Source organism: Arvicanthis niloticus, chromosome 21 (genome assembly GCF_011762505.2).
Source record: "Arvicanthis niloticus isolate mArvNil1 chromosome 21, mArvNil1.pat.X, whole genome shotgun sequence".
NCBI lineage: Eukaryota > Metazoa > Chordata > Mammalia > Rodentia > Muridae > Arvicanthis > Arvicanthis niloticus.
Window position 1 is genome coordinate 42201718 of NC_047678.1, and position 14734 is coordinate 42216451.

The 14734-nt window shown below is 50.1% G+C and overlaps 1 protein-coding gene across 3 annotated transcripts in view; it reads left to right on the top strand.

Annotated features, from left to right (window-relative positions):
* Positions 1-14734, top strand: part of Gask1a (golgi associated kinase 1A) — a 32126-nt gene that overhangs the window by 13942 nt on the left and 3450 nt on the right. For all 3 annotated transcript variants that reach the window (XM_034484023.2, XM_076917584.1, XM_034484020.2), the window contains 2 exons: positions 2686-3951; positions 13354-13476. In XM_034484023.2, coding sequence (XP_034339914.1) covers positions 2731-3951; positions 13354-13476 — 1344 coding nt within the window. In that variant the 5' untranslated portion in view covers positions 2686-2730. The remainder of the gene's footprint in view (positions 1-2685; positions 3952-13353; positions 13477-14734) is intronic.

Sequence of the window (14734 nt, forward strand, 5' to 3'; positions counted from 1 at the left end):
ACACACACACACGGTCACACACACTCAGCACAGGACTTTCATAGACACACTATCACTTGACTCATACACACATACATGTACACACGATACTGTATCACAGGACATACACACACACAGGGCTTACACACTTAAGGCACACTATGCATACTCACTGTTACTTGATGTTCACACATAGTCAGGCACATGTGCTCACACACACAAAATAAACAAAACATATTAAGAATTAAGAAACTAAAACAAAAGACCTAGCTGTGAGGGCACCTCCATTCTCCTCCGGGGACTACATCTCAGTTTTGGCCTCTCTCTGCTCATCCCTTCTGGCTCACCTTCCCACAATGCTGTTGCCAAAACTCTCTCTCCTGTCTCCCTCTCATCTTCAGACAGAACCACTGCTCCAGCCAGGTGGCCTCCTCACTGCCACACCTGAGGTTTCAGAATAAAAAGGCCTTTTATGCCCCTGCCTTCAGAATCCCCACTTTTTATTCTGATCTTACAATGTGCCCAGACCTGAGGGGGTGTTTTTCAGATCCGAGAAAGAGAAGAGGGTGTCTGGAAAATGGGGGCATGTGCTGGTCACTTTTCTCCTCTCAGGAAGCAACCTAAGGGAGGAGGGGATGTTTGACTCATGGTTTGAGAAGTAAGACAGTCCACCGCGGAGAGAAGCTCTGACTGCAGGAGCATGAGGCAGCTGGTCCACAGCAAGGAAGCTGAGAGAAGACAGGAAGTAGGCCTCACCTACCCCAGTGACCCTCTTCCTCCAACCTATAGGTCCCACAGCTTTCTGACACAGGGACAACTGCTGAGGACCGAGTGTTCAAACACAAGTGTGGTGCCTATCACTACAGGAGAGAGTAGCAGTGACCCAAACGCTCATGGGAAGGGCATAGTGAGGACCCCCACGCTCATGGGAAGGATGTAGCAGGCCCATTACACAAGTCGATTCATTTAGTCCTTAAGTAGTCCCTCTGGGTGAACAGTAATCCCCTGTTTATCTTCTGAGTCACAGAGATGTGTGGCTTCCATATTGTTCATAGCTTTGGAAGCTCAGACCCGGGCTAGGATGCCTGGACTGTGAGCTTTCTGCAGCTCAGGGAGGATGTAGCTATCGGCCGTGGCATCTTCCCCAGGAACTGAAAGGCATCCTGGCAAAGGGTAGAGAGTAGAGATAAGAGAGGACAGCGGCTGCAGAGTCCTTTCTGCTGCAGCCTTCTCAGGGCAGACGCTGCAGGCACTTGGATATTGAGATTTGTCAGGAAGAGTGGTTCTGGCAGGCAGGAGAGGTCAGCTCAGGTTCTACCCGTAGACTCTAGAATAGTCTACATTAAGATCTTTCCCCTTTCACACACACTTTGTTATTTAGCCGCATATTTGTCTTTAGAGATTTGTTTTTCCAGTTTGATCAAAGCTACTTTTCTCTTTCCAAAGCTTCATGTGTGTGGTCCTGCAGAGGGTATCTGCTCACGGCCATCCTGAGCCTCTCTCTGCTCATCTGCCAATTTCCCCAGGTTTCCTGAAGTCAGTAAGGCTGACAGCAGGATCCACCCCATCCTTCCTGGTCCATCTTAGAAGGTGATTTATTTTTCCTGGGGCTATCCAGCCCTTTGAGAACACAGATTATAAATTTAACTTCAAAACACATTTTTTTTTTTTCATTTTAGAAGAAGAAAAATCCAAACGAATGTTCCCACGGACACACTTGCTCTCCGTGTTATCTGAGTGTTTCTGTTCCTGCCAGCTCACTGGGCCTGATCTTCCTGCTCTTAACTCTAAAATAAAATTCATATAATTCCAATTTGTCTAGTTGTTCTGATGGCTAAAGGAGTTACCATACTGTGGGAAAGGATAGTGAGAAGTCGGGCCCAAAGTCCTCTCTTGGTGTCATTTGTAGAAATTCTCAGGTGTTTCTGCAGAGGTGTACACACTGAGAGTTCAGCATATCGTGTATACCTCAGATTAGGGCCATGGCTGCCTGTGGGGAGAAGGAGGTGTGTTTTCTTTTTTAAAGTGCTCTCTCTCTCTCTCTCTCTCTCTCTCTCTCTCTCTCTCTGTGTGTGTGTATGTGTGTGTGTGTGTGTCTGTCTGTCTGTATCTATATGAGTGGTCCCATGGAAGGTCCCATAGAAGCTGGAAGAGGTGACCTGATCTCATGCTACTGGAGTTATAAGCCTATAAGTTATAAGTTATGAGCTGCCCAGTGTGGGTACTGGGCCCTGAATTCAAGTCCTTTGGAAGAGCAGTATGCACGTCAATGGCTGTGCTCCTTGCCCCGATTTTCTTTAACATGACTTGGATTTTCTATGAATATTTTGTATTTGAAACAGTAATAAAGATCACAGAATGGAAAGGAATGGGGTCAGCACGAGATGGTGGGTGGAGACACGTGCGGATGTGTGTGTGGGGGTGGGGTCTATTGCAAGGCACGGCAGTCACAGTTGTGTGGCAGCTTATCCAGAGAGCTCAGGTATGTCTATAAGCATCATGAATGCTGGCTAAGAAGCAAGCCAAGCTCTGAGGTAGGGGTGCAGCAGGCTGGGCTGTCATGTTCCCCTGTGAGCGGCAGCTAGGTGTCCTTCTGCTGCTGCTTCCTGTCCCCCATGCCATGTCCACTGCCATGGCAATTCTGTGGTTTGGAGCGGATGACTGTCCCAGGTCTCACACTATCTTTTTTTTTAACCCCATCTTCAGGCGTCTTGGCTCTGGAGACGGCTTCGTGGCAAGAAGCGGTCGGGGATGGCATTCTGCCTCTTGATGATCCTGTCTGCAGTGGCTGTCACCCATTTTCCTCCAGAATATCCAGCTTCCACCCCAGGACTCAGTCCCATGGAGCCTCGGGGGGAAATTGGCATGTCTGACCCCAGGATTCAGCAGATTTTGAACTCTAGCCTGAGGCGGCCAGTGAGGAACCTGGACCTCTGGATAGGCCAGGCTTTGCCCAGAAATCCCATCTTGGTCTGTGCCAAGAAGCAAAGTCGCAGAAGGCAAGTGGACAGAAGCAGACACCCACTGAGTATCAGGAGAGATGTTACTGTGACAGGAGATCCGACACTCAGTGCCCAGCATCATGAGCTTCTAATGGAGGATGAGGTCAAAGATGCTGGAGCTGCAGCTCTGGACCAGCCTGGACATGATGGTTTAGTCCAAGAGACACAGAGCAAGATAGTCACCATGGTTATCCCCCACGTAGAGCCCAGCCAGGCATCTTTCCAGGCATGGAGTGGTACTGATGGAGTGAGCCTTAGGCCACAGCCAGCAGGTGATGGTGATCCTTTGCCAGGAGCCGAGAACAGAGTCTTGACTGGTGGGAAGGCTGGGGGTTCCCCCTCAAGGTCAGGGGCTCCGTGGTGGTCCGGCTCTGCTGAGGACCTGCAAAAGTCCCCATGGTGTGGCACTGAGACCCCTGGACTTGCCAGTACAGCTGCATGGGGGCAGGTTCCACCATGGTTCACAGAACATGATGTACAGACTCTCCGGCTACTGGCCCATGGGGAGGTGATGGGCAAAGCCAGGGTCCCTGCCCATGGGCAGGTGCTGCAGGTTGGACTATCTTCTGGGGAAACCCTCCAGGACGTATCTCCTCTCAAGCTTAGCCAGCTCTGCTCCCAGGGTCTCTGCGGCCTGATTAAGAGGCCCAGGGACCTGCATGAAGTCCTATCCTTCCACGTGGACCGTGTGCTGGGTCTCCAACGGAGCCTGCCTGCCATAGCCCGGAGCTTCCACAGTTCCCTTCTGCCCTACCGTTACACAGATGGCAGCGTGAGGCCCATCATCTGGTGGGCACCGGATGTACAGCACCTAAGAGACCCAAATGAGGACCAGAACTCTCTGGCCTTGGGCTGGCTGCAGTATCAGGCCTTGCTGGCCCGAGGCTGTGACTGGTCAGGCCAGATCCCATGCCTGGGCATCCACCATGCTGAGTGGGCACGTTTGGCCCTCTTTGACTTTCTGCTTCAGGTAGGTGTGGTTGGGCAGTGGGGTGGAGTGGGGTGGAGTTAGGGGGTTCCAGGTGAAGGCCAAGATGCCCAGCCAGGATGCCCACTCTCCACAGTGCTAGCCTTTTGACCAAGCAACTATTCTTATAATTTTCCTGCCTGTTTATCCTGTGGTACCCTAGAGCAGGGATGGTCTATCCTGTGGTACCCTAGAGCAGGGCTTTCTATTCTGTGGTACCTAGAGCAGAACAGGGCTGTCTCTTCTGTAATACCCTAGAACAGGGCTTTGTAGACATTTGCCACTCAGGGACAGGATATATATGGCTCAATGGTTTAGAACATTTAGTGCCTACTCTCACTGAGCACCAGGACCCGATTCCCAGGACTGTTATGGAGGAGGTTCACAGCCATCTGTAACTCCAGTCCCAGGGGATCTGATGCCATCTTCTGGCCTCTTCAGGCACCAGAGATGCCCATAGTACACAGACAAACATGCAGGCAAAGCATGCAAACAACAGCAAAAAACCCAACCACTACCCACTACCAAAAAACAAAAACAAAAAAAATCCATCTGTGACCCCACTTTATCCAAGAAGTTTATATGTGATCTGTGATCCTGGGTAAATGGGGGTGTAAAAATAGGTATATATAAAGAAAACATTTAAGGATAATAAATTATAAAGAAATCTACTTTAAAACCATTCTCAGGTATACATAAAACCTTGTCACTTATTAAAGATGAAAGCAAATGTGCATGTTAATGAGAGGTTACGTTTACTCATCTGTAAATGAAGAGTTAGATGTTGGCTGAGATCCTGATTAGGGTTAGGGCATCTTCAACACCTCATTCTTCATAGTCGGTTGATACTTCGATTCTGTATCATCAATACTGAGAAGTCCGCTTTGATAAATAAAATAGCATAAAAAGGCAGAAGTGGGGGATGGGGAGAGAGGGCTCGGTCTCCAGAGCACTTGCTGTGCAAGTGTGAGGACTGAGTTTGGATTCCCAGCGCAGGCACTGAAAGACCCAGCATGCGAAGCAGTGCAAGCCTGTTGTCCCAGACTGTGTGGGACCAAGGCAGCCAGGGGAATCAGTGAGCTCCAGGTTCAGTGGGAGTCCATGTCTCAAAATGTAACTGAGGAGGAAATTCCCAGCTGGGCCCTGGCCTTCAGACAAGTGTGCATTCACACATGCATGCCCACCTTCATGGCACATGAGAAACCCCCACGAGAACATGTACACGCATACACATGTATACCACATGCACATAATTCACACATGAACACACACACACACACAGGTTCATACAATAAATTAAAATTTTATTTTAATCTCAAGTTACAAAATCAGGACCCCTTACCCAAATCCCATTGTTAAAATACCAGTTTGCCGCTGTATACGATTTTCTGATGTACTTATTTTATGTGTATGAGTGTTCTGCCTGCGTGAATGTATGTTTACCACATGCATGCCTGGTGACAATGAAGGCCAGAAGAGGGAGCGCATCGGATCCCTTGGAACTGTAGTCACAGATGATTGTGAGCTACCGTGTTGATTTGGGGAATCAAGGCCAGGTCTCTGCAAGATCAGTGAGTGACCTTAACCACTGGGCCATCTCTCCAGTCTCATAAGTATTTATAATTTTATATCTTTGAACCATCATGGAGACAAGAGGACTCCATAATTTAAAATAAGAGACAGAAGAGAGAAGAGAGAGAAGAAGCAAGGTCAGAGAGAACAGAAGGAACTGTAACAGGATGATGCCTGTCAGTCTGGGCACTGAGCAGTCACTGTGGCCAGCTGGGCTTCTTGCTTCTTTGCCTGGCAAGAGAAAAGCCTGAAGTTGCTGAGTGGAGGGGGAGAGGTGGGGTCCCATGCAGAGCTGAATAGCAAGCTGAGGGTCTAACTGGAGGCTGTGGGCACCGGCTGTTTAGGTGGCCTGTGGAGCACAGGTGTGGCTGCTCTGGGCTTGTAGATGTGACACCACCTGTAGACAGGGAGCTTGAAGCAGCTGGTCCTTCACACCCACAACCAAGAAGCATCGAGCTAGGAGCGCTTTGTAGTGGTCGGCTCACTATCTCTGTTTTATACATTCTAGAATCCCTGACCACAATGAAAATGGGATTTCCCCATTATGATGGGCGGTCCCCTGAATCACGAGCCACAATTAACCCTTGGTCCCTTAAGCTGCTTTTGTTGGGGGTGTCCTATTACAGCAGTGGGAAGGGAAACCAAGGTGTGCCCCATGTGCTTGAGGGGCTGAAGTATCTTGGGGTTAGATAAAGAATTAACTACCCGCACTTGGATTCTTGGCCTAATGTCTATCTCTGGGCCCTGCCTATGTCAGATGGTATCCCAGCCTGAGTGGCTCTTACGTGCTAGGCAGTTTGTGGATGGACTCGTCCCTTGAATATATGGTATATACTCGATAACAGAGTAGGGACCATACTCAGCACTACTCAGGAACGTCTCCATGGCAACCTTACTGGCGGGATGCCATGTTTATTCACATTCTAACCTTGAGCTGGCTGGGGAGACAGCTCAGTTGGTAAAGTACTTTCTGCGCAAGCATTTCATAAGCCAAGCGTGGCTGTGTGTGCCTGGAATTCCAGTGCTGGAGACAAGTGTGGCTGTGTGTGCCTGGAATTCCAGTGCTGGAGACAAGTGTGGCTGTGTGTGCCTGGAATTCTGGTGCTGGCAAGGAAGAATATCCCTGGTGTCTAATCAGAGAGAGACTGTTGGGGTTGAGGAAAGGTAGATGAGGAACACATCTGAGCTTGGCTTCTGGCTTCTATATGCACATGCATAGATATGTACAAGCACCCGCGTGAACATGTGTGCACACACACAATAGTTATTAGTGAAAAATAAAATTGAGCCATTGAGGTCCAGAGAGATTAAGTTCCTAGTTTAAGGTCACAGCCAGGGGACTGAGAGCCTGGCTGGCCTGGCTCCAGAGCTCTCTTCCCTTCTCACAGAGTCACTATTGAGCTGGCCAGGACTGGATGGGGGCAGAAGGGGACATTTTCAGGGAAGCCATGATACCTTGAGGCCCAGGCAGCAGCCCCTAGCAAAGGCCAGTGCCAGCAAAATGCTCACAATAGCTTTCGGCTCTGACAGAGCCCCTCTGTTCGCCTCTGGGGCTGTAGCATGGGACCCCTCCTCAGCTGCCAAGTTTTGCTGTGGGGACAGAAATCTCTGCAGCCAAGGCACACATACAGGTCAGCTCTGTGGTCCAACAGCACCAGGCTGGGATCGTGCCTACCTTTCCCTAGTTTGCTGGACAGCAGTCAAGAAAAGCAGCTGTTTGGCTGACAGCACCTTCCTGGAACCCTCAAGAGGCTGCAGAATGTGTGTCTCTGCACGGGAACCAGAAGTGCCTTGTGATCCACGGCTGACCCCAGACCCCAGATGCAGCTCACCCAGGATGGTCTATCAGCCTCTCTCACATCCTGTTATGAACCCTCACAACCTGGGGGACCCAGAAGCCAGGAAGAAAGTGCTGACACCTTCCAGTATTTCCCTGTGCAAGGGCTTTCTCTAATGTGTTTCCTAGGGAGTCTCTTTCTATTCACTCCAGAGAGAGGAAGGGTGGGGAAGGAGGGAGGGAAGGGAAGGGTCTCACTGAAGGCTCCCAAATCTGAGTTTATTGGGGTTACTCACAGAAACATGGGTGAGGGGTTCCCAAAACTTGGACCTCACCCTTCACTGCTGTTAACTGCGTATAGAGCTAGGGGATGAGACTCACAAACCCTGTGTTCCCTACCCGCCTCAGGGCACTGTTAGAGACCCACCTTGTGGGGACTCCAGTGGGTAACCTCAGCTACTCTTACCTCTTACCTCGAGCTGGCAATGACCATGTGGCCCCTGGGGGACAGCTCCACACTCCAGTCTGCCTCCCAGGCACATGCCACTGTCTGAATTGTGTAGAAGTCAGGTGAGTTGTGTTGGCATTTGAAGGAGGCTCATGGCCCCCAAAGCTAGGACCCAGAAGGCCTTAGCCGTCAGGACTCTGGTCTGAGCACTGTCTCTTCTCGGGGCCAACACAATGGCTCCCATTGTGTCTTTGCCTCTGTCACAGCCTGCCCAACCCTGCCTCCTTACTGAAACCATGCTTTTGTCTTAGTCCTTGACAGCAGAGTCTGACACAAGGATCCCAGCAAGACCTATCTACCTGTAGGAGAGAAGGCAGCCATCCAAGGGACCGTGGGACCCAACCCCACAGTGAGGGTTTCAGGAATGGTGGGAGATGACTGGTGGGTTCCAGGCTGGTCTGGGGAGGGTTAGTAGGCTAGGGTGCTTGTGTACTACAACCCCCCCCCACCAACCAGTTGTAATTGTCAGTACTTTGTGTAAACTTTCTGCTGTGTAGAAATCTCACTTTGCTCTGTAAAATTGATCAAGCTTTGTTTCGGGACTTGTGTGATTTTTTTTTTTTTTTCAAAAGGCCACTCCTTGCTTCAGTTATGTAAAAAGTTCTCTTCTGTTTTCTTACCCATCTTGGGTCCATCTGGAAGTATTTTGAGCCTAAATGTCCCAGTGCCATTTGTTGGAGAAGCATTTTTCCCATTTGAGATGCTACCTTTCCCAGATAGCCAACTTATTTATGTATGTGGTGCTATTTCTGGAGTGTTCTGTTCCAGATGCCAGACTCACCATGTCTTCACCATGTCTTCATTACAAGGGTGTGTGTGTCTTTCTCATCACTCATTTTCAGAGTTTGCTGGGATAGTGTTTTCATGTGACTTTACAGTTACTGTGTTGCTTCTATTTTTTCACCCCCAAATCACTGTGTTTCAGCACAGTGACATTGACCCCGAGACTGGGCCTTCCTTCATTTTTTGTTATTTGTCATTCCTGGACAGCTCATCTCCCTGTGAACCATCAAAGATGGGACCTTTCCTTCCAGCATTCGTCCATGTGGTTGCTCCGTGGCTGTGGAGGGACTGTGATTTCTATAATATGTTTACCTCGTTACTCTCCTGTAGTAACTTCATGTTATCCTCTACCTGTATGCACATGGGTAAGTGGACAGGGTGTGGGCGTGTTGAGGTCAGAGGTTGCCAACTTTTGAGCTGCATTCCTCAGGTGCCTGTTGAACTTATCAGCCTGGAACTGGCCGCTTAGGCTTTCCTGGCAGGTATTTGACCCTGGAAATCCATTGTCTTTCCTTCCCTGCATCACACACAGAAGCACACACCAGCCTAGTATATTTGTTGGGCTTATTTGTTTTAAATTTTGTGGGTGTGTGCATGTATATGTGCATATGTATACACATGTGCATGTATGTGCCTATGTATATGTGCATGTGTGTATGTGTGTGTGTGTCAGGGGCCTGATCCATGAGGAATTTATTCTCTGGGAAAGGTAATGTTCCTATGAAGGAAAGCATGAATCCCACCCCCAGCAAACGTTAGGACACTCGGGCTGCCAAGTAGAAAAGAAATCAAGGAGAGTCCCAGATGAAGGGTGTGGGCCACAATAATACCAGACATCGCTTCTGGAATCTGTCTGGATTGGCCCAAAAGCCAGATGAGTCTAGTCAGAAGAATAGGACCACCCACACCCTGTGCTTGCCCCACCCTCCATCTCCATCTGATGGGCCTGTGGCCTTCCTTGGCCAATTGTAGTGTCTTATCCCACCCAGACATTTTGTTTGGGACTTGACAGAGTCAGGCCTCCCCTGAAGCCAGGTGGTGGGTATGATTGGCCAGTTACTATAGGCCTCCTTGGGGACTCTGTGACCTCAGGCCTTCTTGGGGGCCCTGTGACCTCAGGCCTCTTTGGGGATTCTGTGACCTCAGGCCTTCTTGGGGGCTCTGTGACCTCAGGCCTCTTCGGGGATTCTGTGACCTCAGGCCTCTTTGGGGATTCTGTGACCTCAGGCCTTTTTGGGGACTCTGTGACCTCAGGCCTCTTTGGGGATTCTGTGACCTCAGGCCTTTTTGGGGGCCTTGTAACTCAGGCCTCCTTGGGGACTCTGTGGTCATTCTTCAAGCTTCATTCATTCCTGTGTTCAGAAGACCTCACGAAGTCTCAACTTGTGTCAGACTGTTTAAATTACTTACTTGTTTTATTTCAGTCATTTATTTTCCTGTCCAAGAATTTACAGCCCTGGATGCCAGAGAATATATGCCTGCCACATGGCCAGTCTTCATGGTCGGAGCCAGACTTCCTGGCTTGAAATCCAGGGATCGTCATTTGTAGCGATGTGGCCTTCAGCACAGTAGCCAGTCCCCCTCCGTGGCTCACTGTCCTCTTCATAATTGGAATGAGGGTCCCCCTTGGCTGCCTTGAGGGGCCCAGTGCACTGTGTGCTGGGTAAAGCTCCCAGCGTGGCACCTACACAGCCTGAGCTTCGCAAGGCCCCTTACTAACTGAAAGCTCCAGATTGAATTACAGTTTGCAGCACAGCCGGGCTGGCTCAGCACTTTGAACCGCATGGAATCATCATTTCTTTGGGTAACTTCTCATTTTTTCAAAGAGTGGAGGAAGGGTGAAGTCCTGAAGGAATGTGAGACACCGCTTGAGCTGACAGGAAAACAAAGCAGACAGCGTGGCAGAATAATCAACCTGGCACCTCGGCGGGTACGCTCTTTCTGCCAGACATCTAGGTGGGCGCACATTTCAGGAGGCCAGTGTTGCCTGGATTATGCTGGCTGGCAAATAAATGCTGCATAACGGGAAATCTGGATGGAGCAGTCTAAGACGTGGTCAGGGAGGGCTTGGCAGGAGCAGAGGCCTCTGCTGGCTCCGACTGTGTGTCGAGGAAGGGCAGAACAAGGGCCAGAGCAGCCACCATGTTCCAGTCTTGATAAAACTGTCCTAGCAATGCAGCAGGCAAGGGTTTCTGCTAGCCTGTTCTAACTTGCTCTCTACTGCTGTGATAAACACCGTGACTAAAAGCAGCTCGGGAAGGAAAGTGTTTATTTGAGCTTACAACTTACAGTCCTTCATGAAGAGAAGTTACAGGAAGAATTCAAAGTGGGAACCTAGAGGTAGAAACCATGAAGTAGAGAGGCCATGGAGAAATGCTGCCTACCAGCTTGTTCCCGGTGGTTTCCTCAGCCCACTTCCTTAAACAAGCCAGGACCACCTGCCTGGGGGTGGGGCCACCCACAGTGGGCGGGGCCCTCCAACATCAATCATTATCAAGAATATTCTCCCATAGCCTTGTCTGCAGGCCAATCTGATAGAGACATTTTCTCAATTGAGGGTCCTTCGTTTAAAATGAGCCTAGCTTGTGTCAGGTTGGCAAAACGACAACAAAAACAACAACACCCTAGCCAACACATACACCATTGCTCTGCAAATGCCAGGCTTGCATATGGTCATACCACCAAAGTCCGAACTCTACACTGAACTCTGGGCCGTGGGCCTACTGCTCTGAGGGAGCTGGGGAAAGCTTGTGTCTCCTGAGGGGAACCTGTGGTCAGTCTGTCCCTGGAACTCTTAACAACCATACGCCCAAAGCATATGCCCTCTTTTAAATATCCCTCTGCCTATGTGATTCTCCACACAGCCACATGGAGTATTGCCACCCTATTTAAAATTTTTTAAAATCAACTTGTTTATTCTGGGGTGAGACACATGGAGGTTGGAGCATTTTGAGGTGCGATAAGACTGGACCTAGAAGCGCGTGGACAGCTGGCAGTGATGGTGAGGGGCCTCTCTCCAGCTGGGGTTTCCCTTGAAACACTAGGATTTGTGCCAGCTGTTTATTTGGGAGGGGTTGGTCCCAGGAAGTCTGCTGCATAATGAGGAAGAAAGGCAGGAAGAAAAGCCCAGAAGTTGTGGTCATGAGGAGGCACCAGCATGGGCAAGTGAGACCAAACCCTCATGAGGGTCTGTGTGAGACTACAGAGTCCTGTACAGCATCAGCCCCAGACACCGAAGTGTCTGCGTGCCACCTCCAGCAGCTCGTTGGTGGTTGGGCGGTGCCTGTGCCTGAGAAGAGCAGTAATTCTGTATTACTTCCAGTCTGCCACATGCTTGGGCGAAGCCCGTTCAGGGACCAGAAGGCTCCTCTGAACTTGGGGATGGGATGACGAGGGCCTTTGCAGGTGACCCAGGTCTGTGGGCTGGACATCAAGTACACTGACTAAGCCTGAGCACCTAAGCAGCTTGGACCTGGAAGGGAGGAAGCTTAGGGCACAGCACTGAGGGTCGGACTCCAAGGAACAAGGCTCTGCTTGACTCAGGAAGGAAGGGGAAGAACTTCAGAGAAAGGATGAAGCTGCAGGCATCTGGGGAATCAGGGAAGGAGCCAGAGTGTACAGTCGGGGGGGGCCAAGGTCCATCTGCATTCTGCGACTGACAGTCTAAGAAACTTGCTGGTAAGGTCAGCAGAGTGATTCAGTGGGAAGGGGGCTCCCGGGCAGGAAGTCTGGGTGCATCTGATCAGTGCACAAGCCCAAATAGACCACGCCCTCTCTGGGATACTGCGCTGCCTCCTGGAAGAGCAGCAAGGATGAGTCACTCACAAGGATCAAGGGATCCCCATCATGTTCATCATGGATCGCTTGCTTTGCCCATCATGCTTATCATGGATCGCTTGCTTTGGTCTTGGTCTAGTTAGTTAAGGCTGATGGAAAGGGTACCAGAGAAACCGAGGCCCATCACCCCTGTGACTGTGGAGGCTGCACCATGAAGGGTGGCGACCGCATGGTTCACACTTGTCATCAGCTTCTGCTCAGCCAGCCGGGGCAACAGACCCAGTTCAACCTTTGTGGACACTACCGTGCTCCTTTCCTTTCCTATATGCAACCCCTAGTGTCCACAAATGGGGACCCAACCTAGGCTTCATGACTCCATCAACTTCAAATCCAGTGGTGTGTATTCTCCTTTACGACCCCGGATGTGTCCGAGCTCAGGGTGATGCAGTTCCTGCCTTGTGGGTCCACAGAGAGGAGGGAATGAGGTAGAGGTGGCAGTGATGGCAGTGCTGACCGTTGGGGTGACATTCCTTCATACACCAGTGACATTCCTTCATACACCAGTAGCTCTGCAGCACCAACCTGCTGTCTGTCAACTCAGCCAGACACTCCCTGGGATCTTTTTGGGTCCTGGAGTCCTGGCTCTGACAGCCTTCGTGGGCTAAGCTTGGCCATCCTTCCTACCATGCCAACTTAAGGGATGAGTCGTGGTAGTAAGCAGACGAGCAGATACAGGGGTTCTGTGACCCCCAAGTCCATCTTCAGGACACTGACAAAGCATCAGGCTTAAACACTAATTAATTATTAATTCTTAAAGAATTGGAGCAAATGCCTCCCTTTCAGCTGGAGGCCAGTCCAGGGCTGATCCGTACAGGCAACCCCCAAAGACTGTTCTAGCATGGCCCTGGGCTGGAGCAGAGCCCAGTCGGCCGAGTGGCCTTGCTATTGGGTCTGGAGAAGACAGGAACCAACCCAGCTTTCTCTGTAGGTCCACGACCGCCTGGATCGTTACTGCTGTGGCTTTGAACCTGAGCCCTCAGACCCCTGTGTGGAAGAGGGGCTCCGAGAGAAATGTCGGAACCCAGAGGAGCTGCGGCTGGTCCACATCCTGGTATGTCTCATGTGCACGCACAGTCCCTTGTCACGTGAGCATTGGTACACCTTTCTCCTGCAGAGGACGCTCTTGATGCCTAGACAAGGGATTTCCGATCTTCTCTTTCTTCCCTCCTCCCCCCTCCCCCCCCCCCCCCCCCCGTTTTTCCCCAAGCAAACCTTGGCTTAAATAACACTTCTAGGAAAACAGATACATAAAAGACAAAAGGGACATTTGAGATGTGGCTGAGGTGGAGTGGGTGGGTGTGAAGCCCTGTTTTTACCGTGCCTCAAGACATTTGGGGGAAATTGGAAGTCTTTTAGAGGCGGAGTTTGATAACTGAGCTCTGGGTGGAAGGAAGAAGAGCCAGAGAGAGGGCATGATTGGGTCCTGAAGCTCAAAGTTCATAGGTCAAGCATAGACTTTCAGGGGAGGGCTATAGAGAGTGTGGGAACAGTGTGTGCTTGGGAGTGAACGGCCAGAAGAGATGGGCTCTTATTCCCAAACACACCAAACCTTAAATGAATGTGTGTGTGTGCATGTGCTTGTGTGAGTGTATGCTTGTGTATGTGTGTGCATGTGTGAGCGTGTGTGCATACATGTGTGTGTGCACACCTTCAGGTGAGTGTATGCGTGTGGAGGCAGTGGTTTTCATCAAGTGTCTTCCTCTATCCTCACCTTACTTTTGGAGACTGGGTCTCTCGCTGAACTCAGAGTTTGCCAGTTCAGCTAGACCAGCGTTTAGTCCCTTCTTCCCTTTGTTCCCCAGACTGGGGTTGCAGCACATACAACTCCACATGGATTTGTTATGAGGGTCTGAGTTTTCAGGTCCTCATAAATGCATGGTAAGCCCTTTACCCACTGACCATCTCCCCAGCCCCATACAGATTTTTTTTTTAAGTGCTGGAGAATTCTGTCTTGCTAGTTTTAGCCTGGGAAGGATTTAAGAGATGCTAAAGCCACTTCCTGTGAAATTAGGTTGGTGATCTATATGGATAAAATTATGTGGTTTTGATGATACTTAGGCAGAAGTGGCAAGAGATGTGTGTGTGTGTGTGTGCAGCACACATGCATGCATGTGTGTTTATGATAAGGCATGTGTGTGTACAGCAAACATGCATGCATGTGTTTATGATAAGGCATGTGTGCGTACAGCAAAAATGCATGCATGTGTGTTTATGATAAGGCATGTGTGTGTGCAGCAAACATGCATGCATGTGTGTTTATGATAAGGCATGTGTGTATACAGCAAACATGCATGCATGTGTGTTTATGA